The 25,980-nt window shown below is 44.1% G+C and overlaps 1 protein-coding gene across 1 annotated transcript in view; it reads left to right on the top strand.

The window, feature by feature from the left end:
• UNC80 (unc-80 homolog, NALCN channel complex subunit) overlaps positions 1-25,980 on the top strand; it is a 437,997-nt gene that overhangs the window by 218,776 nt on the left and 193,241 nt on the right. Inside the window, 4 exon segments of the mRNA XM_029606152.1 lie at positions 12,551-12,689; positions 19,587-19,768; positions 19,988-20,119; positions 20,592-20,778. Coding sequence (XP_029462012.1) covers positions 12,551-12,689; positions 19,587-19,768; positions 19,988-20,119; positions 20,592-20,778 — 640 coding nt within the window.

Below are 25,980 nucleotides of genomic sequence, written 5' to 3'. Positions count from 1 at the left end.
TTGGCAGTAAGGCAAGAAAAGAACAGAGGTCCAGTGGGACTAATGATCGGTACTGTACGTTCCATTCAGAGTATTAGTACTTACTTTTGTGTAAAGCACATAACACCTGTTGGCCGTCAAAAGCATCTTTGAAATATCTCACCATTTTCACAGTAAGAACCTGACAAGTACCTAGTATTAATTCAAAGGAATTTATTTTATGAAGAGGTTTAAATATATACTTAGAAAATGCGTGCAGACAATTTTTTTGTTCCATGTATGCTGCCTTTCTATAGACTGAGGATTACTTTCTAATCCTGCAGCATGTACTGGCAGGTGCTACATAAGTCAGCCCTGAGGGGGTCTCTGTGCTTTAGGATAGAGAATTTTATCAACTCTTATTTTAGGCTTTTATATTCCTTAGCAACCCAAGGTATTTTAGATATGCTTTCTTTGGTTGGGTTTTTCGTCCCTAATTTTATGGGGAGCAGTTTGCTTGCTGCTGTGTATAAAATTGCATTTAAATGTTATACTGCTTGGTATCCTGTAGGATCTGGCAATAGTTTTTAGTCTTGAAATTGTTGCTCTAAGTTTTTACTGGTGGGGGGTAAGGATTCTTTGATATTTTTCTTTGTTGTACTCAAATATACTTTAAGGAGATAGTTTATGAAGATTTGGAGGTGAAGCACTGGGTACCAGTATTTACCTTGATCTGTTGATGTATGACCATTTGACTGTGGTAAGTTAGGTAAGATTTGAGTCTTCCCTATCAGGATATTTATCTCCTTGATGTGTATGTCAGTTCTGATATAATCATCGACACCGTGACAGTGTACTGAATTCAAAGTAAATCTGCCCTGAGGAATTTCTCCATCAAATGCTACTAGTTGAGGGGACAGCTCAGTGACTCAGTAGCAGTGTTGTACACTGCCATGTGGAGGGACCTGTCTCAGGTCTTCGGCCCTCACCCACCTCTGCTGAGGATGCTGCAGAGGCAGTGTTCTCTCTGGGGAAAGAGATAATCACAGTCATGTTGCACAGGGGGCAACTAGTGGCCAGCTTAAGAGTCCATGATTGTGGGATTCAGGAAGGGTCCCTGGAGCATGACCTCTGGCCGAAGACTATCACTTCAGTGACTGAATTGAAGTAAGTTGGAAAGGAATATAAAGCAGGGGAAAACAATCCTTGGGCAGTTGTGAATAAAGACTCATTATGCCAGATCCTAGCTCTGCCCCTGACTGAACTGGAAGCCCAAAAGAAATTGCCAGACAGAGGGTCCAACAAGCCCAGCATCATGTTTTCAACAGTGGCCAATCCAGGGCCAAACATTAAATAGATCCCATGCTCCAATTGCCAGTGATAGCAGTGGCTATTCCCTAAGTCAACTTGATTAACAGCAGTTTATGGACTTCCCCTCCAGGAGCTTGTCCAAACCTTTTTTTAAACCCAGCTATACCAACTGTCCTAACCACATCCTTTGGCACATCTTAATTGTGCATTGAGTGAAAAAGAATTTTCTTTGATTTGTTTTAAATGTGCTACTTGCTAACTTGGAGTGCCCCCTAGTCCTTCTATTATCTGAAAGAGTAAGTAACTGATTCACATTTACCCGATCCAGTCCTCTCATGATTTTAAAGGCTTTCTTATGAATTCTTTCAGGACTAAGTTGCCATATTCCTTCTTAAACCCCAGAGTGTCCTTTATTGCCAGGTGCAGCAAGTCTGCAAAGCAATGGATCCCCTCATATTCCCAATGCATGTTTCATAGTAGCACCACTGTCTGTGATAAAAAAAAAACCAAACAAAAAAAACAGGAACACTCCTATCTTTCCCGTCTAGCTGCCAGTCCTCAAACATCTTCCTTATTGCTAATAATATATTGAGCATGATATAGCTGATATCCATCACCTGGATATGTAGCACCTCCCACCTTTTCTCTGCTGATTTACCCATGCTAGAATTGCTTCCTGTCCCTGTCTTGGCCAGCTATCACCAGTATACAATCAGAAGGTGGGTAGGCATAGTATTTTGGATTGTCAAGATGTCGCTGTTGAAATGGAAGCTACCCCTCTACACCTTGGTGAAGTGAATCTACATGTAAGTACTGCACCAAAGGGACCATTTTTAAAAGCGTTGCTCAGGCTAAAAGGCCTGTATACATGAGTATGTGGGCCACATGCAAGTAATGCATATTTTAAAATCCAGAAATTACGCACCTATATATGCGTGTATAAATAAAAAATAAAAAAGAGGGGGAAGGGCAGAGCTAAAGCATGTCGGGGGCATTCCAGGGCAGGCTCAACAGCTATGTGCGTAAATCAGTATTTTTATTTCGGCAACAGCAGCGTGCAGCAGCTTCACAACTGTTTAGATTTACTGCTGCTTCTGATGAGGTATAAGCCTGCAGAAATTGCTGTTTAAGCCTAACATGCCAGGGTGAGGGATCCGGATGAACTGGGGGAAATACAGGCTGAAGAACCAGAGGCGTCTGGATGACTTTGAGAGAGACTGGGCAAACTGGTGGAGTGATTGGTAAAACTGGAAATGTCCTTCATGCAAGAATGTTTTAAAATTTGCTTATCTGGGCGCCTTAAAGTTGACAAAGTCCTAAGGAAGATACACAAAGTAAAGTACATTTACTCAAGTAACAGCTTAAAATTAGGAGCACACATATGCACAGTGGGCATTTGTTAAATCTTATGCACATATGATTTAAAATTCCAGCATATGTTTGCTCGCACACCCATACGTACATTATTGGCACCCACATGCTCTTTTTAAAGTTACCATGTAAGTGAATAGAGTGGAGATAAACTATCAACTTATTGTTTTCCGGAAGGACACTTTGTAATTGTAGGCTAAGTGTTGGGGATCCATCGGTGGGAACACTAGGGAGCACTCCTGATCCCCGGGAGAATTGTGCCCTTGGGCCCCGGCGAACCAGGAGAGGAGCTCCAAGGAAGCGCCGAGGCAGGTGAGGCAATGTCCCATCTGGGCTGGGACTGGAAGCCCAGGCCCCCGCTGACCTGCACAGCCTTGGTGAGGCCACCCATGCAAGGTTGGTCTTTGAGTGGTCCTCTGACCACTCCAAGCCTGCAGGACAGGCCCCGTCGTCAGAGGCGGCTTCCTGCTGTTGAAGAGGATGCTGGAGCAGTTTCCCTGCTGCAGGCGAGTCCGGGGATGCAGCCTCCGGGTTGCGGAACAAGATGGCGTCGGTAGCAGCTTCTGAGCTGCAAAGATGGCCTGGTCGGCGGCATCCTGCTGCGGGAGAGCACAGTGGCAGGAGGAACGAGTGGGCGGTCTCCTGACCATGTAGGACAGAGAGCAGCGGTGTCTGGGAATCAGACCGGCACAAGGAGGAAGGTAAGAGGCCTCCCATGGCTCTGGCTGCGGGAGGACTCACAACAGCACCCCCCCCCCCCTCTCAAAGGGGTCCCTTCCCTCCTATGGGAGGTTGGAAAGAGGCGGAGCATCTAAACTGGAACATCTGGAAAGGATTTGGGGCTGGAACATCTGATGGAAAATCCACTGCTGGAAACAAAGGACGGAGATGGTCAAACATTCAGACGAGACACATGTACTGAAGGCGCAGGTGGACTTGAACAAGATATAGAAGAGGAGTATCTTGGAATGAGGACCAGTTCTTGGTTCACAGTGATAGCATGGAAAAGACAGATTAGACTTCAAGCTGATTTCTATAGATGTGAAAATGAACTTCAGGAGAACAAATAGACAAACTTGCAAACACCCGCTGCTTCTAGGCTTGCAAGGCCAGACGAGAAAGTCTCTCGCTAGGTGAAGAGAGAATTGCTACAGGTTCCCACAAGGTGGCAAAGATGTTTGTAGAGGAACTTGGCGGTCAGTAGGTATCACTGTGGCACTTGTGCAAGGAACTGATCTGTAAAAGGGGATACCCAAAAGACGGTGAAGAGGAGGTATCTTAGGACTGAGTCAAGAAGTCACTTACAATGGATGGAACTTCAAGGGACAGGCTCAAAGCCAGCGAAGAATACACAGTGACCTTGTTGCGGCATACGGAAGGCTTCCTGGGGTGATGAACTGGAGAAACCATATGGTACTCATGGATTCAAGGATGGTAAAGTTGAATCGCCATGGCCCTCGCGGAAGAAGAATCCCCTCAGGTGGATGAATAGCATAGCGTTGCAGGCATACTGGACCATTGGAAGGTGATGGTACATTCCTTAGCTTGGCAGTGAGGCTATACAGCAGAGCAGATGGCAGAGAATCAGGATCTTCCAATCCGGAGTCTGGATGTTTGGAACGCTGCGTGAAGGACTCTGGAGGACCCATAGTGGCAAGTTCTGGATGCAGGATAGCTCGCGATGGTGATCCTGGGAAGAATCCACTTGCATGAAGCAAGGACTGGGTTTAGCTGTGGATTCAGGGTGATTTGCCTCTGGGCCGCGGAACAAGATGGCGGTGGCTTCTGAGCCATGAAGATGGCCTGGTTGGTGATGTCCTGCCGCGGGAGAGCATGGCGGCAGGGCCCGTTCTGCAGGAGGAACAACTGGGTGGTCTCCTGACCACGTAGGACAAAGAACAGCGGCGTCGGGGAATCGAGCCGTCACAAGGAGAAAGGTAAGAGGCCTCCCGTGGCTCTGGTCGTGGGAGGACTCGCAACACTAAGTGGTATAGCAGTCACTTATATCTAGTGTTCTCCATGATAATTGTAAATTGCAGGTTATGGAAGAAGCATTAAATTTAGATGTTTTAATTGATTCTAGATTTCCATTATGACCACAAATTAGTAAAATGGCTAAAACAGACTTTTATAAACTTTGGCTTGTTAGGCCATTAAATATAAGGTCTTGCTGTTAGTGAATTTAAGTTTGCAGGACACGCTCTTGTTTCAAGTCACCTAGACTATTGTTATGCTCTTTATTATGGTTTACATTTGTATTTACTTAGTCTTTTTGTTTGTGCAGAATGCTGCAGTTTGAACAATTTTGGGTTTAAAATAGAGAATGCATATAATTATACACATGAAAGAGCTCCATCGGTTGCCAATTGAGCAACATATACAGTTCAAATTATTTACTTTGAGTCAATCATCTATGGAGAGTTATACTGTTTAAGAGAGAAACTCAGTTGGTATATACACCATTGCATTCACTTCATTACTCTTCACAAGTGATGTTACAGCTTCCATCTCTGCATGATTATCATTTACAGACTTTTAGAATGCAAGCTTTTTCAATAGCTGCTCCACTTCACCACTAAATATAAAGCAAAAGCAAAGTTATTTGCAATTTTGTAAACAAGTGAAAGCACTACTATTTACTGAAGCTTATGCAGATAGTGAGCATTAATTAGAAGTGGTTAGTGGTAGCTATATAAGACAGTGATCTATGCTATGTTGATTTATGCTATTTTGTTTTTTTGCATTATCTTAAAGATGTTTTAATATAATTATGTGTTATGTATATTTATTATGTATGTATCTTTGAGATCTGCACTGAATCTTTTGACTTTGTGGAATATAAGATCTATAGACAGATAAATAAACATTTTCAGAGTAATATACTTTGGCAATGCTGGAAGGTATCAGGATTGCATTACACGTGTACCATGATCCTGGAGGTGCACAGGGTTTTAGAGGGTGCTGGTTGAGATAGGATAATTAGGGTTGGAGTGGCAGGTGAATGGGCAAGAGGAGGGGGATCAACTGAAAATACGTTTTTTTGCCAGAACTTAGATAGTGATGGTGAGGGGGGCAATCCACTGCATTCTATATTAACTTGAAAAATCTTTTCAGGAACTTGGGGAGAAAGGGGAGTTATCCCAGGACAAGCATGATGCTAGTCCTCACATATGGGGTGACGTCACTGACGGAGCCCTATCACAGAGAATTTTCTGTCAAAGTTTCTAGAAACCTTTGACTGGCATCCTGAGCCCACTGAGCATGCCCAGCATGCCATGATATTCTCAGCCACAGGGGTCTCCCTTCAGTCTTCGTTTTTCCATGCTGTTTTCAGCTTCGTGGAGCAGGAGACTTGTGTGAATTTCTTCACACAATTCTGTCTAAAAATCAGATTTAAATTTAATTTTTTCTCACTCCCACATTGGGGTCTCTCTTTAACCACTGGCCGGTGAGTAGAATATTCCTTCCGACTCTTATCGAGTTTACAAAACTTTTAGTCAGACATCCATTAAAAAATGCCCCAAATGTAATCGAACGATGTCGATTACTGATCCACACCTTGAGTGTGTCCTTTGTTTGGGTCAGTCCCATGATGTCTCATCGTGCCCAAAATGTGCGGAAATGACCGCTAAAGGTCGGAAAGCATGGCAAGAAAAGATGGAACACCTGTTCCACATCCAACTGCTACCTTCCACATCGACGTCCACCCATTCGTCTCCGGCCAGAGTGTCGAAAAGGATAATTCTTAAAAGGCGTCGTCTGGAGGGTTCGGGGGACTGGTCATCACCGACCCCGTCCGCAGCATCAACAAAGGCAACATTGGGCCTTGAAAAAGCCACGGAGCAACGTTCGAAACATTGACATCGGCATCGACATTCTTCGATTCCAGAATCCCTACTATCCGGAAAAGTCAGGAGCCAAGCGACCTCGTCTGCAAGAGACACCGAGGCCTTTGACACTGAGGCGTTCCCCACCTCTCGAGGTGCCGGACATCGAGCCACCACAGGGCCCTGTGGTAGAGCTGATGACGCCCCCACCGCCACCATGTATAGCTGCTCTGCCAGCATCAGCTATTATGGAGGAACTGAGCGGATTCATCCGCCAGGCAGTGCGAGAAGCGCTCCAAGAACATAGACCATCAACACTGATGCCGATACCTTCGCCATTGTCGATGCCAGTGCCCGCACCGATACCGGTGCATCCGCCGATGCCAGTGCCCGCACCAATGCTGGGGCCAACCTCGAAGACAAGACAACCACTGATGCCGGGACCAGCACCAATGCCGATCCCGATGACGTTCCTGATGCCAGTACCCACGCCTGGGGCTCCAGAGCAACCGGACATCTCAATTTTTCAAATACTAATGGATAGACTCGATGCTCTCGTCGGTGCCATCCCATCACAACCTCTCCCTACTAAGCCTGCAGGAGTAGGAGATGTTTCTGGTCAAGGCCCACTTGATGAACCTCAACCGGGACCTTCAGGATTATTCAGACCAGTGGTTCCATCACTTCCACCAAGGTCTTCTCCTACCTCTCCTTCCAAACATGTACCATACGACTCCTGGGAGGAGAAAAATACAGATTCTTCATCTGAAAGCTTCATGTCTGAGCCATCTCCTCCTGAAGGAAGGAAAAAGTCCCCACCAGAAGACTTCTCCTTCACTACTTTCATCAAAGATATGGCAGACACAATTTCTTTTAATTTAATGTCTGAGGAAGATACAAGGTAATTTGTGGATCCACCCAAGGAAGTCCTAGCCATTCCTATCCATGAGGTCCTCCTGGAATTACAACATAGGCTTTGGGAACATCCATGTTCCATTCCACCAATCAATAGGAGAGTGGACACTACATACCTTGTACAGCATGTCCCTGGTTACCAAAAGTCACAACTACCACACCAGTCCGTAGTAGTTGAGTCGGCTCAGAAAAAATCTAAAAGAGTACTACCTCATTCGTCTGCATCACCAGGGAAGGATCATCGATTCCTGAACTCTCTAGGGAGAAAGGTATTCCTAGGAACTATGCTTAACTCCAGGATAGCATCTTACCAACACTATATGATGCAATACCAGAGGAATCTCTGGAAGCAAATGCAGGAGCTTACTGATTCCCTACCTCAGCAATACCAAGATGCAGCTCAAACAATAATCCATAAAGGACTAGAAGCTGGAAAACATGAGGTCCATGCAGCTTACAACAGCTTCAAACAGCTTCGGGGATCAGTGCACGCCGCTGGGCCTCGCTAAAAGCCTCTGACCTCAGGCCTGAGGTACAGGATAAGTTGGTGGACTTGCCCTATGTGGGCGACAACCTGTTTGGGTCAAAGGTACAGGATGCAGTGGCCCAACATAAAGAACATACAGAGACACTGCGTCAATTATCTGCGGTCCCACAAGACTCTTCCTCTTCAGCATCCCGCCGTCCACCAAAAAAGGACACCAGAAAGCCATACTACAGGCCGAGAAGGTTTTATCCACCAGCATCTATGGGTAGATCTTCTCAACCAGAGCAAAGATCTCAGCCCAGGCAGCCTAGAACTGCTAGGCCTCAACCACCAGCACAGACAGGTCCAGCTGCAGGTTTTTGAGGCGGGCGCCAGAGAGCAAAAGCCATCTCCACAATCCCAACCCAAACCTATAAGTAGGAGGTCGAGTCTCCTTCTACTACAATCATTGGTTCCAATTGACAACAGACCAATGGGTACTCTCAATAATATCACGAGGTTACCAACAAAATTTCCTATAAATTCCAAAAGACTCTCCTCCAAGGCCTTTTTCACTAAATGAAAATCAGATTATTCATCTGCAAGCAGAACTATCCACCCTTCTGAGAACCAGAGCCATAGAACTGGTACCCCGGACTCAGCAGGGTAGAGGATTCTACTCCCGTTATTTCCTCATTCCAAAGAAAACAGGAGGCCTATGTCCCATCTTAGACCTCAGAAATCTCAACAAATGTCTAAGGAAAGAAAAGTTCAGGATGTTCCCTCTAGGCACCATGCTTTCTCTTCATCAGACAGGAGATTGGCTTTGTTCTCTGGATCTACAAGACGATTATGCTCACATTCCAATATTCCCTCCTCATCGCAAATATCTGCATTTCCTGGTGGGTCAACAGCATTTCCAATACAGGGTACTACCATTTGGACTTGCCTCAGCACCCAGAGTATTCTCGAAATGCCTGGCAGTAATAGCAGCTCACTTACACAAAGAAAGTGTACACGTTTTCCCATACCTGGACGACTCATCAGAAGTCATTCTCAACAAGGAGCTCTTGTTTCTCTCAGATGAACAATCACTCTGCTACACTTGATGGGTTTTCTCATCAATTATCAAAAGTCCCATTTCATCCCGTCTCACCTGCTTCATCAGAGCAGAATTGAACACCATCCTATCAAGAGCTTTCCTACCCAAAGATCGGGCAGAAACACTCTCCTTATTAGCAAACTCGCTACATTCGCAGAAACAAGCGACAGCTCATCAGTTTCTCACTTTATTAGGTCACATGGCCTCCACAGTTCACGTCACTCCTATGGCCAGATTAGCCATGAGAATAACCCAATGGACATTAAGGTCACAATGGATACAAGCCATTCAACCACTGTCATCTCCAATTCAAGTAACCCACCAACTACGTTCATTTCTCCTTTGGTGGGCAAACAGGGACAACTTACGCAAGGGCCTACCCTTCCAACAACCAGTCCCACAGATAACTTTAACTACAGATGCATCCACCTTAGGTTGGGGAGCTCACATAGACAATCTCCAAACCCAGGGTACTTGGACAAAACTCGAAGCAACTTTTCAAATCAATTTCCTGGAACTTCGAGCTATATGTTATGCTCTACATGCGTTCAAGGACTGCCTTTCATACAAGACTGTTCTAATTCAAACAGACAATTCAGTAGCTATGTGGTACCTCAACAAACAGGGAGGTATGGACTCATATCTCCTTTGTCAAGAAGCAGCACAGATTTGGGACTGGGCCCTGACACATTCCATGTTTCTCCGAGCCACTTATCTAGCAGGCATCCACAAAGTAGTTGCAGATCGCCTCAGTCATCAGTTCCAACCTCACGAATGGTCCCCGGATCCCTTAGTAGTGACCAGGATATTTCAACATTAGGGACAACCAACAATAGACCTCTTTGCATCATACCTGAATCACAAGGTGGACAGGTTCTGCTCTCTGCACAATCAGAAACACCAGCCAGCCAAGGATGCCTTTGCTCTCCCTTGGAACTCAGGTCTTCTATACGCGTATCCTCCGATACCGCTAATATCCAAAACTCGGGTGAAGCTACAACAGGACAAGGGGTCCATGATACTCATTGCCCCACATTGGCCTCGGCAAATATGGTTTCCCATACTTCTCAACCTCTCGATCGCAGAGCCAATTCGCCTGGGTGTAGCTCCCACTCTCACAACTCAAGATCAGGGCTAGTTATGCCATCCCAACCTTCAATCCCTATCTCTAACAGCATGGATGTTGAAAGCTTGATTTTACAACCACTCAACCTTTCCACTAATGTTTCTCAAGTGCTTATAGCTTCATGTAAACCTTCCACATGGAAGAACTATTCTTCGAAGTGGAAAAGATTTACTTTGTGGTGCACGCAAAAGGACATTGAACCTTTCTCCTGCCCCATACCTTCTTTGCTAGACTACTTATGTCATCTTTCAGACTCTGGTCTCCAGACTTCATCTGTGCGAGTACACTTAAGTGCAATCTCGGCTTACCATAATAAGATGGAAGATGCACCAATATCCAGACAACCTCTTGTCAGTAGATTTATGAGAGGTTTAACTCACCTTAAACCACCAATATGGCCACCAGTCACAGAATGGGACCTTAATTTGGTGTTAACAAGGCTCATGTCTTCTCCTTTTGAACCCATGAATTCCTGCGATTTTAAATTTCTTACATGGAAGACTATCTTCCTAATAGCCATTACATCTGCTAGAAGGGTTAGTGAGTTACAAACACTTGTCACATACTCACCCTACACAAAATTCCTACGTTACGGAATTCCATTTGAATCAATTCATAGTCTTGCCCACATTCTTTCCAAGACCTCATTCTCACCAAGGTGAGAGAGCTTTACATACCTTGGACTGTAAGCGTGCGCTAGCATACTACTTAGACCGCATTGCAGTCCACAGGAAATCCACTCAACTCTGTTTCTTTTGATCCAAACAAACCGGGTAATCCAGTGGGCAAACACACTCTCTCCAACTGGCTAGCAGATTGTATAGAGTTCTGTTATGAAAAAGCAGGCCTTCCTCTCCAAGGGTGAGTAAAAGCTCATTCAGTAAGAGCAATGTCAACCTCAGTAGCACACTATCGTTTAGTGCCAGTTCTTGACATATGTAAAGCTGCAACATGGAGTTCTCTTCACACTTTTGCAGCTCATTACTGTTTGGACAAAGAAGAACGACAAGATTCAGCCTACGGACAATCTGTCTTAAAGAACTTGTTTCCAGTATAATCCCAACTCCTTCTACATCCAACTGACTGTGATTTTCAGCTGCCACATTTTCACCAACAATACTTCAGTGTTGCTTCACTACAAAATGACTCAGCCTCTAGCTTGCTAATCACCCATATGTGAGGACTAGAATCCTGCTTGTCCTGGGATAAAGCAAAATTGCTTACCTTGTAATAGGTGTTATCCCAGGACAGCAGGATTAAGTTCTCACGAAACCCACCCACCACCCCGCGGAGTTGAGTCCGATACGTTTTATTATTTTATTTTTGCTAATGCTTATTGCTACATACGAGACTGAAGGGCGACCCCTGTGGCTGAGAATATCATGGCATGCTGGGCATGCTCAGTGGGCTCAGGATGCCAGTCAAAAGTTTCTAGAAACTTTGACAGAAAGTTTTCCGTGATAGGGCTCCATCAGTGACGTCACCCCATATGTGAGGACTACATCCTGCTGTCCTGGGATAACACCTATTACAAGGTAAGCAATTTTGCTATTCTGGCCAACAAGCCCAACATTTGGATTTCTGAGATGAGGGGTAGGGGATTTAGCTTACATAGTTGTCTTTATTTTTCTTTCTGCTCACAACTTAACTGGTTATATTCTTTAAATATATAGTATATGCTTTTGAACATAGACGACTAAGATTAATGCTATCTGGGAACATGTTCCCGGAAAGCTTTAACCCTGCTCATGACCACATCTAAAGTTAGCCAAATTTCAGAGTTAGCTGGATAAGTTATTCAGCTAATTTAACTGTGCCTTGGAATGGTCCTAAAATGCTTCCTACTTATTGGAATACATTTTTATCCGGATAATGACATATCCAGATAAAATGTATTGGTGGTGATAGTCAAAACATGGCATTTCTCTGAACAACAAAAGTTATCTGGTTAAATGCCATTTTGTTTTGGATTACTCATTCATTTCAAATGAATCCACGTCCCCCATTTCTCACTCTTCTGGAGAGTTAATTTTGAAATCAAATTTGAAGAGTATCAGAGTAACAGTGTACAGTGTGGTTACTTGAGTCTGCAGCTATGATATTGTTATGTGTGCGGGAAGGGGCACTCTGGTTGTGTGGATTGTTCAGGTTCTGTGCTAGACACTCTCTTGGTTCTTGTTCCTGTCTTTATAGTTTCTGGTTCTGCAGCTCCCAGTTAGGTGGGTGCCAATGTTCATAATAAAAGTTGATTGTTAGCTAGTGGCTCCATCTAATATTCTACAAATATAGCAAAGGTAAATAACATGATTTAAATATCAGTACTAAACCCTTTATAGTTATGTCTTTCAATATATAATAAAAGTTGATCACTTGTATGTTATACTAAAGGTTTGAAGAGTAGTTTCACTGTCATAGCATATTTTTCTCCCTCACTACCTTTGTGTAAAAATTATATTTTATTTCATTTCTTGTAGGTAATGAGTATGTCCCCAGCTCCTCTGTCATTATTAATCAAGGCAGCACCAATCCTGACAGAGGAGATGTATGGAGATATTCAGCCTGCAGCCTGGGAGCTTCTGCTGAGTGTTGATGAACATATGGCTGGGGCAGCAGGTAAGAGCTATCTTGCCACATGGACCTTCCTTTCACATATAAAAAATGTTTGGAAAGCATTGTAATTGTGCACATTTTGGTCTCTCCTATAAGTATCTATCTTTCTTTAATCTTGAACGTAAAAGGTGGACAATTTTCAAAGCTTTCACAGCTATGTGGCCAAGAGATGTTATATATGAAATTTGCTTATATTTTGCTCTTGATGAAATGCAAAAAAGGTCTGCAGGAAAAAAACTATAAATATCTGTAGATTCATTTCCCCATTCATGTGTGTTCCGACATAGAATAAAGAAAGCTGGTAAGAGTATGGCACAGTCACAAAATAACTGGTGATTTTAGTGAGAAGTAGTGGTTAACAGTACAGAAAATATCTACAGTACTGGTGTTCTTATATACAGTTTAGTTTAAAAAGGAATTAAGAAATTTCTGATCTATTAGTTAAAATTTGTAATCTATCATTAAAATCATCCATTGTACCTGAAGACTTGGATGGTGGCCATATATGAAGACTGGATGGTGGCCAATGTAAACCCAATATTTAAAAAAGGCTCCATGGGCGATCCGGGTAACTATAGACCAGTGAGCCTGACTTCAGTGCTGGGAAAAATAGTGGAAACTATTCTCAAGATCAAAATCATAGAGCATATGGAAAGACATGATTTAATGGAACATAGTCAACATGGATTTACCCAAGGGAAGTCTTGCCTAACAAATCTGCTTCATTTTTTTGAAGGGGTTATTAAACATGTGGATAAAGGTGAATCGGTAGATGTAGTGTATTTGGATTTTCAGAAGATGTTTGACAAAGTCCCTCATGAGAGGCTTCTAAGAAAACTAAAAAGTCATGGGATAGGAGGTGATGTCCTTTCGTGGATTACAAACTGGTTAAAAGACAGGAAACAGAGAGTAGGATTAAATGGTCAATTTTCTCAGTGGAAAAGGGTAAACAGCGGAGTGCCTCAGGGATCTGTACTTGGACCGGTGCTTTTCAATATATATATAAATGATCTGGAAAGGAATACAACGAGTGAGGTTATCAAATTTGCGGATGATACAAAATTATTCAGAGTAGTTAAATCACAAGCGGATTGTGATACATTACAGGAGGACCTTGCAAGCCTGGAAGATTGGGCATCCAAATGGCAGATGAAATTTAATGTGGACACGTGCAAGGTGTTGCATATAGGGAAAAATAACCCTTGCTATAGTTACACAATGTTAGGTTCCATATTAGGAGCTACCACCCAGGAAAAAGATCTAGGCATCATAGTGGATAATACTTTAAAATCGTCGGCTCAGTGTGCTGCAGCAGTCAAAAAAGCAAACAGAATGTTAGGAATTATTAGGAAGGGAATGGTTAATAAAACGGAAAATGTCATAATGCCTCTATATCACTCTATGGTGAAGACCGCACCTTGAATTCTGTGTACAATTCTGGTCGCCGCATCTCAAAAAAATATAATTGAGATAGAGACGGTACAGAGAAGGGCAACCAACATGTGTCATGTGCAGGTTACAAAAATGGGTGCTCAATACTAGCATCCAGTTTATCCCATGGCAGTTAATTTACTGGCATAATACACACGCAAATTATACACAGCCTGGAGTGTGTATACTGTGAGCCCCGAAATTTTTTTTTTGTGTGTCAAGTCTTTTTTATGTTTCATGATACTGATTTCTGTGGTTCCTCCTACTTAGTATTGTGATGATACTAAGTAACAGGGCTGGCATTAAATTTTCCATGTTAAAAAGTATGCTTCAGGCAAACAATGGTTTTTTGCATCGGGAGTAATAGTTAATAGCCTCATCTACATGGCAATTACATGTGATGAGCGCTATTAGCTACGTGCTTGTTCGGACACACATTTTGGACACGCTAATCCCATTACTGCATCAGGAGTTATTCTAGCGTATCTAAAACGCACATCTAACTGCGCATCAAGCTATGCACTAGGCTGAGCACAGTGTATTGCATCAGCCCCAAAAAGATCTGTACTTTTATACGGAACTGCTCCTTTAGGGGTAGATTTTAAAAGCTGCGCGCAGGAGTAGATTTGTTCGCGCAACCTGGCGTGAACAAATCTACTCCCGATTTTATAACATGTGCATGCTGCCGTGCACATGTTATAAAATACAGGGTCGGTGCGCGCAAGGCTGAGCAAAATCGGCAGCCTGCATGCGCCGAGCCACGCAACCATCCTCCGTTCCCTACGAGGCCTCTCCGAAATCGGAGCAGCCTCGGAGGGAACTTTCCTTCAGGCCCCCCTCCCAACTTCCCCTCCCTTCTCCTATCTAACCCATCCCCCAGCCCTAACCAGCTGGCTGCCGGCGCACCATGTTCCAGTCTGGGAGCTGGTCAGGAGCTCGCGGCCATGCCCCGGAACGCCCCTGGGCCAGAACCACGCCCGCGGCCCCGCCCCCGATGATGCACCGGCCGCGACATGCCCCCGACATGCCCCCCCCCCCAGGAAAGCCCCGGGACTTAAGCGCATCCCGGGTCTTGCACGCATCGCCGAGCCTATGCAAGATAGGCTCAGCGCGCGCAGGGGTGGAAGGGGCAGCTTTTCGGGGGTTACGCGCGTATCTTACGCATAACCCTTTGAAAATCTGCCCCTTATTGTTGATTTTATGGAAACGGCCTTTTCCCTTAGATGCTCATATATGAGTTGTGAAGCTTCTGGAACATAATGTCACAGCTTTCTAGCTTAATGTTGTGATCTGTAATTCAGCACAAGAAGGAAGCAGTGAGCACACCAACTAATCGTAAATTCCAAAGTCAAAGGAAGGTGTGAGAGGATGACATCAAATGTCCACAAAAACATATTTAAAGGCTGAATGCTTTATTTCAGTAGTAGAAAAATTCCTCAAGCAGAGTTAAAGGAACAGACATGAGCCGTGTTTTGCAAATTTTCTTTTCCAAGGGAAGGCAGATATACTAGCAGTCAAGCAACAGCGGTCAAAGTAGCATTCTCAGTCAGACCTTTTCACCAACCCTCTTTTTCAAAGCTCTGAACCACTCGACCAACTCAGTTTGGAGAAATTAAACACAATGGGGTAGATTTTCAAAGGGGTACGTGCATAAGATACCTGCGTACCCCTCGAAAACCTATCCCAAACCCCCCCTGCGCACGCCGAGCCTATTTTGCATAGGCTCGGCGGCACGCGCAAGCCCCGGGATGAGCGTAAGTCCCGGGGCTTGCATGGAGGGGCGTGTCGGGGGGCGTGCCGGGAGTGACGCTGCATTTCGGGGCGTGTCCGGGACCGTAGTTCTGGCCCGGGGGTGTTCCGGGTGCGTGACAGCGGCCCCTGGACCAGCCCCCAGACGGAACATGGAGCATGGCAGCCGGCCCGGCGTGCGCAAAGTTACGCCTGCTTCGAGCAGGCGTAACCTTCGTGATAGAGGTAGGGGGGAGGTTTAGATAGGGCCGGGGGGGTGGGTTAGGTAGGGGAAGGTGGGGGGAGGGCGAAGGAAAGTTCCCTCCGAGGCTGCACCGATTTCGGAGCGGCCTCGGAGGGAACGGAGGTAGGCTGCGTGGCTCGGCGCGCGCAGGCTGCCGATTTTGGGCAGCCTTGCGTGCGCCGACCCCGGATTTTAATGGATACGCGCGGCTACGCGCGTATCTATTGAAATTCCGCGTACTCTTCTTCGCGCCTGGTGCGCAAACAAGAGTACGCATGTGCGCAGATTTATAAAATCTGCCCCAGCGATCTCAACTCAGTGAGATGGGAAGTGCGGAGATCTAATGTTTGCTATGTTGGTAACATGCAAATGCTTACAGTGGCAAAAAATGCGAGTAAGGGCTGATTTGGAAGTTTGAAATTATCCCTAAAATGAGCCAAAGTGGGGAAAAAAATCCCTTCTGTGAATAATTGTGAAAATATTTTTTTTTAAGTTTAGAGCCACATGTCATGCTCGTATTGACTTAGGGCATATTTTTCAATTTTTTCAGCAAGCCAAAATCAGTGGAGATAATAACTCAGATGGTAACTTTCAAACTGCCACGTGTGCGCAAATGTGCACGTGTTTTCTGGCACATGCACATGGACGCGCTGATTTTATAACGTGCGCGCATGTTACAAAATCAGCTACCCGGGCGCATGATTTTATTTCAGCTCATGCATGTGCACGGGAATCCCATCTCCAGCACGTGAGGGGAATTTTTAGTAGGTATGCGCAGCGACACATTAGGCCAATTTCCTATGTTCCCTCCCAGTTCGCCCCTGTAAAGTAGCCGACTGCCTAAAGCCCCTACCTAACCTGCCTCCCTTTTACCCTACTAGCCCCGACCCCTAAAACCTTGCTGACTACCCTAGATTTTTCTATTTTACTACTTACCCACGGTCCATAGCAGCAGCAAGTTATGCGGTCGTTGGATCCCGGCGTGCGCGAGACTGACTTAATGGCCCCACCCAGGCCCATGCAGACCCCGCCCAGACCCCATCCCTGTCCCACCCCTTTTTTGCCAACCCATTTTGATCCGTGTGCCGGGGGATATGCACGTGGCTGCGGGGCTCTTAAAATCCGCATGGCCCACACGCGTCCTAGCCACGCGTGCATCTCCTGGATTTGCCGCGCATAGGGCTTTTAAAATTCCCCCTTTAACCTGCTCCTACCTAACCCTTTTCTATAAGATATCTGCCACCTTAGATATTTGTATGTTATCCTTATTTCACTTTTTTTTTTTTTTTAATATATCCCCGGTGTCCCTGCATTTTGCATTGCCCATATACCTTTTTCCATTTCCATCTATTCTGGGGAAAAATCTGGGCTGTTTCTCTTGAAAAATATTCTTAACTGAGCAGCCTACTGCTAAGAATAAAAAATCCAGTAATGCTAAGCATCCTGAGTCCTTAACCTCCTGCCATATGCTCAGTTTTACCATTGCTTTTTTATGTATCCATATAATTTGAAAACAATCTTGTTTAGGGAAAAAAAAAATACTGGCAAATTCGGGCAGTACTGTGAAAAAAAAAAAGTCATAGGGAGTCAAATCATTCTTATTGCATTAATGCTTTCTAGCCAACCAACAGAAGTAGCAACCCATTGTCCTTAATGCAGCTAAGTATGGAATATAATTATTGCTATTTTCAGATCTTCTAGTATTTTAATTTATCTGGAATCCTTTAATCATTTTTTAGCCAGTATCAGCAAATGAACTGGCCTGACATCTCAGTCATGCTTTAGTGTCTCCTGAGACCTGTAGGAGTTTTATTTTTTCAATTTAATAATATTTTGTTTCTACTTTTATCTAGTCAGGACATTTTTGTGTGTTCTGTAATATTTTATACTCTATTTTTAAACTTCTGTCAGGCTGACTAAGAATCATCCTGAGCAGCTTTAAGTTTTATCCCATATGAAATCATAGAATGTCCCTCAAGCTCACATAATTGTCTTTTTTTTAGAATAGATATAAATCAAATATGATGCGTTATTCTAAAGATTACTTAAAATCTTTGAGGATCAAGTTCTTGCTAATTTCTGTACTTACAACAATTTTGAAGAATTAATTCAAGGAAGCCATTTGAGGGCAGGGAGGTTGGATATTCCACTAAGAGCCTGCATTTCACAGGAATCCAGATAATAATTGGAATTACCACATATACTCATGTATAAGTCGATTTCATGTATAGGTCAAGGTTGTTTTGGGGCCCCAAAATCAAGATTCATCTGTCACCCATGGATAAGTCGAGGGTAAAACCTAAGGGGCTTATGAATTGGTGAAATCATACTAAGAAAGGCGTAAAAACATGGTTGTTCCAGCAAGCCTTTCAATAAACTTCTTCTATTTTATTATTTTTATGATTTACTATCTCTGCTGCTTTTACTAATTTTAAAAGTTTAATTGTAGAATTTTAATTTTTAGCATTTTTTATTTTATTATTATTAAGAAATTATGTATTTATATCTTTCTTTTAATATTTGAAATGCAAATGTTTTTAAATGGATATTTGCCAATATGATATCCCTACATGAATGTCGGTATATAGAAATAAATAAATAAGAAACAAACCAATAACTTAAGGAAATTGCTGTTCATTCCCTCCCTCACGCCATGGCTGCCCTCCTGCTCAATCACTCCCTCTCTCCCCCCATGGCTGGCCCTCCCTGTTGAATCCCTCCCTCCCCCCATTGCTGCCCTCCCTTTTAAATCACTCCTTCCCTCCCCCCATGGCTGCCCTCCCTGTTCAATCCCTCCCTCCTGAACCCCCCCAACCCCCCCCCCCCCCCACCCAGACTCACCAAAAGTCCCTGGGGCCATCCATTGCTCTTACCATGTGACAAGGGCTGACCAATGGCACGGTAAACCCTGTCACATGGTAAGAGCAAAGGGCCACCAGAGCCATTTTGATTACTGGCAGCTGACGGCCCGAGAAAGGGAGATCACACCCAGGTCCCCCTCTGGACCACCAGGGACTTTCGGTGAGTCTGGAAGGGATTGAACAGGAAGGGCAGCCAGGGTGAGAGGGAGGGACTGATTTACCGGCAGCCGACAGCCCGGGAGCAGGGAGTTCGCTCTCAGGCACCCTGCTAAACCACCACAGACTTTCGGTGTGTTCTTGGGGAGTCGGGAGGGAGGGGGGCGGTGCACAACTGTTGTGAAATCACATTTATAATATGTGTTCATGCACAGCTGCTAGTGTTGTGACATCTGGACAACTAGCTGTCTACCTGTGTATATCAAGGTGGAGGCACTGACATAAAGACCACGGAGTTATATTTTCTATTTAATTAATTAATTCTATTTCAAAGCTTTATATTCTGCTCGTATTCTATGTTCATAGCGGACCATGTTTTTTTCACCAATGTTTGGTTTATGTATCTAGTTCTAGATAAAAAAATAAATTAATTTTGAGATAAATGAAAGAAAATGACCAAGTAATTTTCCTGTTATGCAGCTGCCATGTTCCTGCTATGTGCAGTTAAAGTGCCCGATGCCGTATCTGATATGCTAATGTCAGAATTTCAGCACCCAGAGACAGTGCAAAGACTGAATGCCATCCTAAAATTCCATACACTCTGGAGATTTAGGTATCAGGTCTGGCCACGGATGGAAGAAGGAGCTCAGCAGATCTTCAAGGTGAGTGGTGGAGAATGGAGACCCAAGTTACGATTCTCTTTTTGCATAATCCATCAAAACGCATCTCTACCGCATATTCAGCATTCTTGTTGGCATCCCTTCAGCGAAAATACCAATGAATGCACCTCAACTTTCTTCTAATGATTCTATAGAATCCTCCTTTTAAAATCCTTGGTTTTTCCAGTTCAATTAATAAGATGCTTTTGGTGTTTTTCATAGATTCCTCCTCCCAGTATAAACTTCACCCTTCCTTCTCCCATACTGGGAATGCCATCAGTGCCTATGTTTGATCCTCCCTGGGTTCCACAAAGTAGTGGGAGTGTGCAAGACCCCATCAATGAGGATCAGTCTGTAAGTAGCACGTCAATATGTGCTTCTACAGGGTCTTTTAGAAAAGTCACTTCATATATAGAATATGTTACTGACTACAGAATAAATACATAGCAGGTCTGTTAGGATATTTCACAGATTAGTGCCAGTCAGTCTTATCTTTACACTAGTTTATGGGTGAGAATCATTTATTCCAGTTATGGGCTTCAATTGCAAGTTAATTACATGATATCACAGTCAGATGTCAAGAAGATGAGGAGAATTAAAGCTCTGTACTCTATTTAGTTCAGTAACGTATACTTTTACTGCTTTCCCTCATAATTACTATGGAAATAGGTCTGGTCACCTTGAACTGAAGATGAAAGGTTTGCCTTGCAGTTTTAGATTTACAGAATTGTTCATTTGAATTCAACCATTAGGGGAAATATATATAATAATTACAGACCTATTCAGACATTTCAGATATGCCTCATTCCTTTTGGGCCGTTCCTAGAAATCATTCTCGGCAAGAGCTGTGTCTCGTTCCCATCAGCGTGCAGAGCACATCCTGAAGAACCTGCAGCAAGAGGAAGAGAAGAAGCGACTGGGCCGGGAAGCCAGTTTGATCACAGCCATTCCAGTCACCCAGGAGGCCTGCTACGAACCCACTTGCTCCCCAAATTCCGAACAGGAAGAAGAAGGTGCGCTTCCAGGTCCTAGGGACCAAGACCAACCATAGGTGTAGGTGTACCAGTAGAGTAATTACCTATTGGAAATAGCTGCCACAAACTGTAACTTTGGTTTCTATTTAACTTCTCTTCTTTCAGTGCAATTGTAGTACCATAATTTGTCATCTATGGTTTACTCCAATAGTTTATCTCTCAGAAAATATTGGAATGGACAGATTAGGGCATAAATTAGAACTAATTTGTACTAATATCCTCTGTAGGATATTCTTTCCCAGTCCTATTTCTTAAAGCATCCTGGAAAGTAGTGATCCTCTTCTGTAAGTATAAAAACTAAGACAATGTGAGTTCTAAAAAAAAAAAAAAAAAAAAAGAGCCTTCTGATATATATATATATATATATATATATATATATATATATATATATATATATTTTTTTTTTTTTAATTTTTTTTTTTTTTTACTTAGGAATATAATTTTGTATTAAAATATCTATCTGGGATATTAACACATTAGCAAGACTATGGCTCATACTTCAAAGTAAATGTAGCAGCAGAAGAGACAGACGGTGGAGGAGTAAGGAGAGAATATCATGCTGAGAGAGGGATTGGTGCCCTAGGTTCTACATACCTATTGAGTCAGCCCTGGGGGGATGGTCAGGGACTACAGACTAGCCCTTCCAGAAAGCCATAATGAGTACTCCGAGTCTGCCCACTATGACAACATTTAAACAGGCATTTAAACAGGCACGCATTCATCGGCCCACACCCAGGGACGTGACCATTTTATAACTGCCTGACTACGCACACATGTGCGCATAATTTTAAGTGGACCCACGCCTATGCGGGCAAATACCACTTCTATCATGTCAGTGGGGGGATTTTAAAAGACACGCATGCTGACGCCATTACCAGTTTTACCAGTCTATTCCTAGTTTGCCCAGGTAAGGAATAGGACTTCTAAATCCCCCTAGTTTAATAGCCTCCTCCCATGTTAGCCCAGTGCTTAAAACCCTGCCAATCTATTTGTCTTTATTTTATAACTTGCATGCCATCCATAGCAGAAGTAAAGTTATGCAGCAGAGGATCCTGGTGCACGCTCGTACGTGTAAGTATTTGCGTGCAGATTTCAATGTGAAATCCAGTAACGCTCATGCCCCGCCCCCTTTTGGAACTTTTTATTTCTGTGTGTGTGTAGCGGCACGTATGCACGTATGCGGGCAGCTTTTAAAATCCACTTGGTGTGTGCAGGCCTGACTTGTGTGAATATTTCCAAGTTTTGGCATCAGCCAGGCTTTTTAAAATTCATCATTATGTGTTGCAGCTGGGCAATGGCCAAAACTCCTTCCTCCCAGGAACGGTGAATGCTGCTCATGCGCAGCCCCAGCTAGACCCAGTAGCAGAGTCCTAGCCCAGAAATCAAACCCAGAGCCTCCATATTGCAGCGCATAGTATTGTTATTAAGCCATTAGACTGGCCCTGACTGATGCTGTTTTTACAAGAGCTTGACTGTTCAGGTGATCTTGCCCTACACTGAGGTTGTGAAATGTGAAAGACTCCAAAATGTATTACATACAAAAGAATTATTAGATGGTAGCAGTGTATTAGAGACAAGTATAGACCCTTCGCTATATACATGGCAAAATTGGTTAGTTTGGTTTGTTCATTTGTTTCCTTTGGCTCAGTGATTGTTTTGTTCAGTTTATGGCCAAAAAAGATTTTGTTTATTTGTATCTTTCAGTTATTTGTTTTCCTTTAAAGTCAATAGGGGAAGCAATGCATCCTGTTTTGGTTTTAAAATGGAGGTTTTCTTTTCGAGCTTAGTGAAACTTTCAGGCAGACATCATCAGCAGAGGGAAAAAGTACTTCAAGACACCAAGAGTTGGGCAAAGCAGCACCAAAAGTGATACAGTTTTTCCCCCAAAATAAGACCTACCCAGAAAATAAGCCCTAGCATGATTTTTCTGGATTTTTGAGGATGCTCGAAATATAAGCCCTTCTCCAAAAATAAGCCCTAGTTACAGTTCATAAAAAAGTCAATTTAAATAGTGTCCAGGCAGCTCTATATGTAAAAAAGTAAAATCAATTGGCAATAGAATGCAGCAGGACAGATAGATCCTTCACCAAGGAAAGCAGACAACCCCAAAAGAATCGCACTTAAAAGACCCCACGAGACCCAAAACAATAAGGATTAGCAAGTGCTGAGCTCTCACACACAGATCTTGTAGTCCCTCTGGCATCACTCTACTCCCGAACCCATTATACTAGAGTGTTGTGGCTGCTTCTGGTCACCAGGGGGAGCCAACTGCTACACTTGGCTGCAGTGGAACGTGGAAGAGAGCAGCTGGAATGCCAAGGGACCTGACTGCACGCCTGTGACGGGAGTGACGCCAGTAGGACTACCCGATCTGTGTGTGAGAGCCCAGCATTTGCTAATCCTTATTGTTTTGGGTCTCGTGGGCTCTTTTAAATGCAATTCTTTTGGGGGTGTCTGCTTTTCTTGGTGAAGGTTCAGGGTTTGGAGAGTTATGATGATGTTCCAGAATGTGATGACATGACTATATTTGAATAAATGTTGATTTTATTTGTTCAAGAATAAATGTAGATTGTTGTTCATGGAAAAATAAGACATCCCCTGAAAGTAATCCCTAATGCATCTTTTAGAGCAAAAGTTAGTATAAGACCCTGTCTTATTTTCGGGGAAACACGGTATGAACAGCCTAAGGTATCATGAAAGGGCAAAGCAATGCAAGCAGTGTCATGAACACACCAAGGCACCATGAGAGAGACAAAGGGCACAAACAATAGTAGCACGAAGACCCCAAAGCAACAAAAGGGAAGCAAAGGGCACTAACAAGAGTGGGATGAAAAGCCCAACGCACCAAAACCCCAGCGGCAACAGTAAAACAGATCACATCTGCATCCCAAGGCACTATGAAAGGGACATTAACAGTGGCAAGAGATTCCCAAGATATCATGAGAGGGAAACGACCAGGCTGGGTGCTAACCGTAACATAACATGGCAATACAGTAACATAGTAATGACAGCAGAAAAAGTCCAAGTTGTTCACCCAATCTACCTAGCAAATTTCTTATGGTAGTAACTGCTAGTCGGTGCAGGTTACCCGAATGTTTCTGTTAAAGGTGGAAATTACTGCATCATGCAGATTACCCCCATACATTTCGTTAAGGGTGGTAGCTGCTCCTCCTTGAAGGTTACCCCAAATTCTTATGTTAAGAATAGCAATATTTACAATCAAAATCAAACAACTGTCAAATCCATAACAAAATTACTGCTAGCAACATTTCTACAGGGTGAGCAGCCTTCTTGATAATTCAGACAATGCTACTTAAGATGCTTTGCTTTTGGACTTGATCATACGAGCAGTCAAGTGCTTTATCCTTAATGTCTACTTATAAGTATCCTGGACCGTAAAAGTCAGGCCCAGCATTGGTTGTCTTCTGAATCCAGTTCCCCTTTCCTCCCCACCGATAAAGCAGAGAGCGATGTTTCAGTTGCGTCACAAGCATCAAAGCTAATTGGTTAAGTGTAGTAATCCCTCCACCATCTGTTAATGGTAGTAACTGTGCCTCTCTGTGCAGGTTGCCACAATGCAATCTTTTCTTCATTTCCAACCTCTAGTATTTAGGGATCCAGTGTTTATCCCATGCTTTTTTGAATTCATTTAATGTTTTTGTTCTCATTGCCTCTTCCAGAAGGGCATTCCAGGTATCCACCACCCTCTCTGTAAAGAAATATTTCCTATTTTTGGTTCTTGGTCATCTCCCCTGGAGTTTCATTTTGTGACCCCCTAGTTCTACTGTTTCCTTTCTAACAGAAAATGTTCAAAGTTTGTGCTTCATTAAAACTTTTCAGGTAGCTGAAGGTCTGTATTATATCTCCCCTGCACCTCCTCTCTTCCAGGGTATAGATATTCAGATCCTTCAGCCTCTCCTTATAAGTCTTCTGATACTGACTCCTCACCATTTTGGTTTCCATTCTTTGGACCGCCTCTATCCTGTCCTTATCTTTTTTGAGATATGGGCTCCAGTACTAGAGATGTGAATCGTGTCCTCGATCGTCTTAACGATCGATTTCGGCTGGGAGGGGGAGGGAATCGTATTGTTGCCGTTTGGGTGTGTAAATTATCGTGAAAAATCGTTAAAATCGTGAGCCGGCACACTAAACCCCCCTAAAACCCACCCCGACCCTTTAAATTAAATCCCCCACCCTCCCGAACCCCCCCCCCAAATGCTTTAAATTACCTGGGGATCCGGCGGTGGTCCAGAACGGCGGCGGTCCGGAACGGCCCCCTCAATAGAATCGTGTTGTCTTCAGCTGGCGCCATTTTTCAAAATGGCCGCCGCAAAATGGCGGCGGCCATAGACAAAAACGATTCGACGGAGGAGGTCGTTCCGGACCCCCGCTGGACTTTTGGCAAGTCTTGTGGGGGTCAGGAGGCCCCCCCCCAAGCTGGCCAAAAGTTTCCTGGGAGTCCAGCGGGGTTCCGGGAGCGATTTCTTGCCGCGAATCGTTTTCGTACGGAAAATGGCGCCGCTGAACGACCTCCTGCAGGAGGTCGTTCAGCGAGGCGCCGGAACCCTCGCTGAACGACCTCCTGCAGTTGATCTCCTGCCAGCGCCATTTTCCGTACGAAAACGATTCGCGGCGGGAAATCGCTCCCTGACCCCCGCTGGACCTCCAGGAACTTTTGGCCAGCTTGTGGGGGGCCTCCTGACCCCCACGAGACTTGCCAAAAGTCCAGCGGGGGTCCGGAAGGACCTCCTGCCGTCCAATCGTGTTCGTCTATGGCCGCCGCCATTTTCGGTGCCATTTTGGAAAATGGCGCCGGCTGAAGACAACAAGATTCAGGAGCAGGAGCCCGTTCCGGACCGCTGCCGTTCCGGACCGCCGCTGGACCCGCAGGTTATTTAACTCATTTGGGGGGGGTTCGGGAGGGTGGGGGATTTAATTTAAAGGGTCGGGGGTGGGTTTTAGGGGGTTTTAGTGTGCCGGCTCACGATTCTAACGATTTATAACGATAAATCGTTAGAATCTCTATTGTATTGTGTTCCATAACGGTTTAAGACGATATTAAAATTATCGGACGATAATTTTAATCGTCCTAAAACGATTCACATCCCTAGTGCCAACTGACAACAAAACAGCAAGGAGATGTGGGCAAAACCTGTGAGCACTGGTTCACTGCAGATGTAC

Source organism: Rhinatrema bivittatum, chromosome 6 (genome assembly GCF_901001135.1).
Source record: "Rhinatrema bivittatum chromosome 6, aRhiBiv1.1, whole genome shotgun sequence".
Taxonomy (NCBI): Eukaryota; Metazoa; Chordata; class Amphibia; order Gymnophiona; family Rhinatrematidae; genus Rhinatrema; species Rhinatrema bivittatum.
The sequence above is the reverse complement of the archived record's forward strand: the minus strand, read 5'-3'. Positions and strand labels throughout refer to the sequence as shown.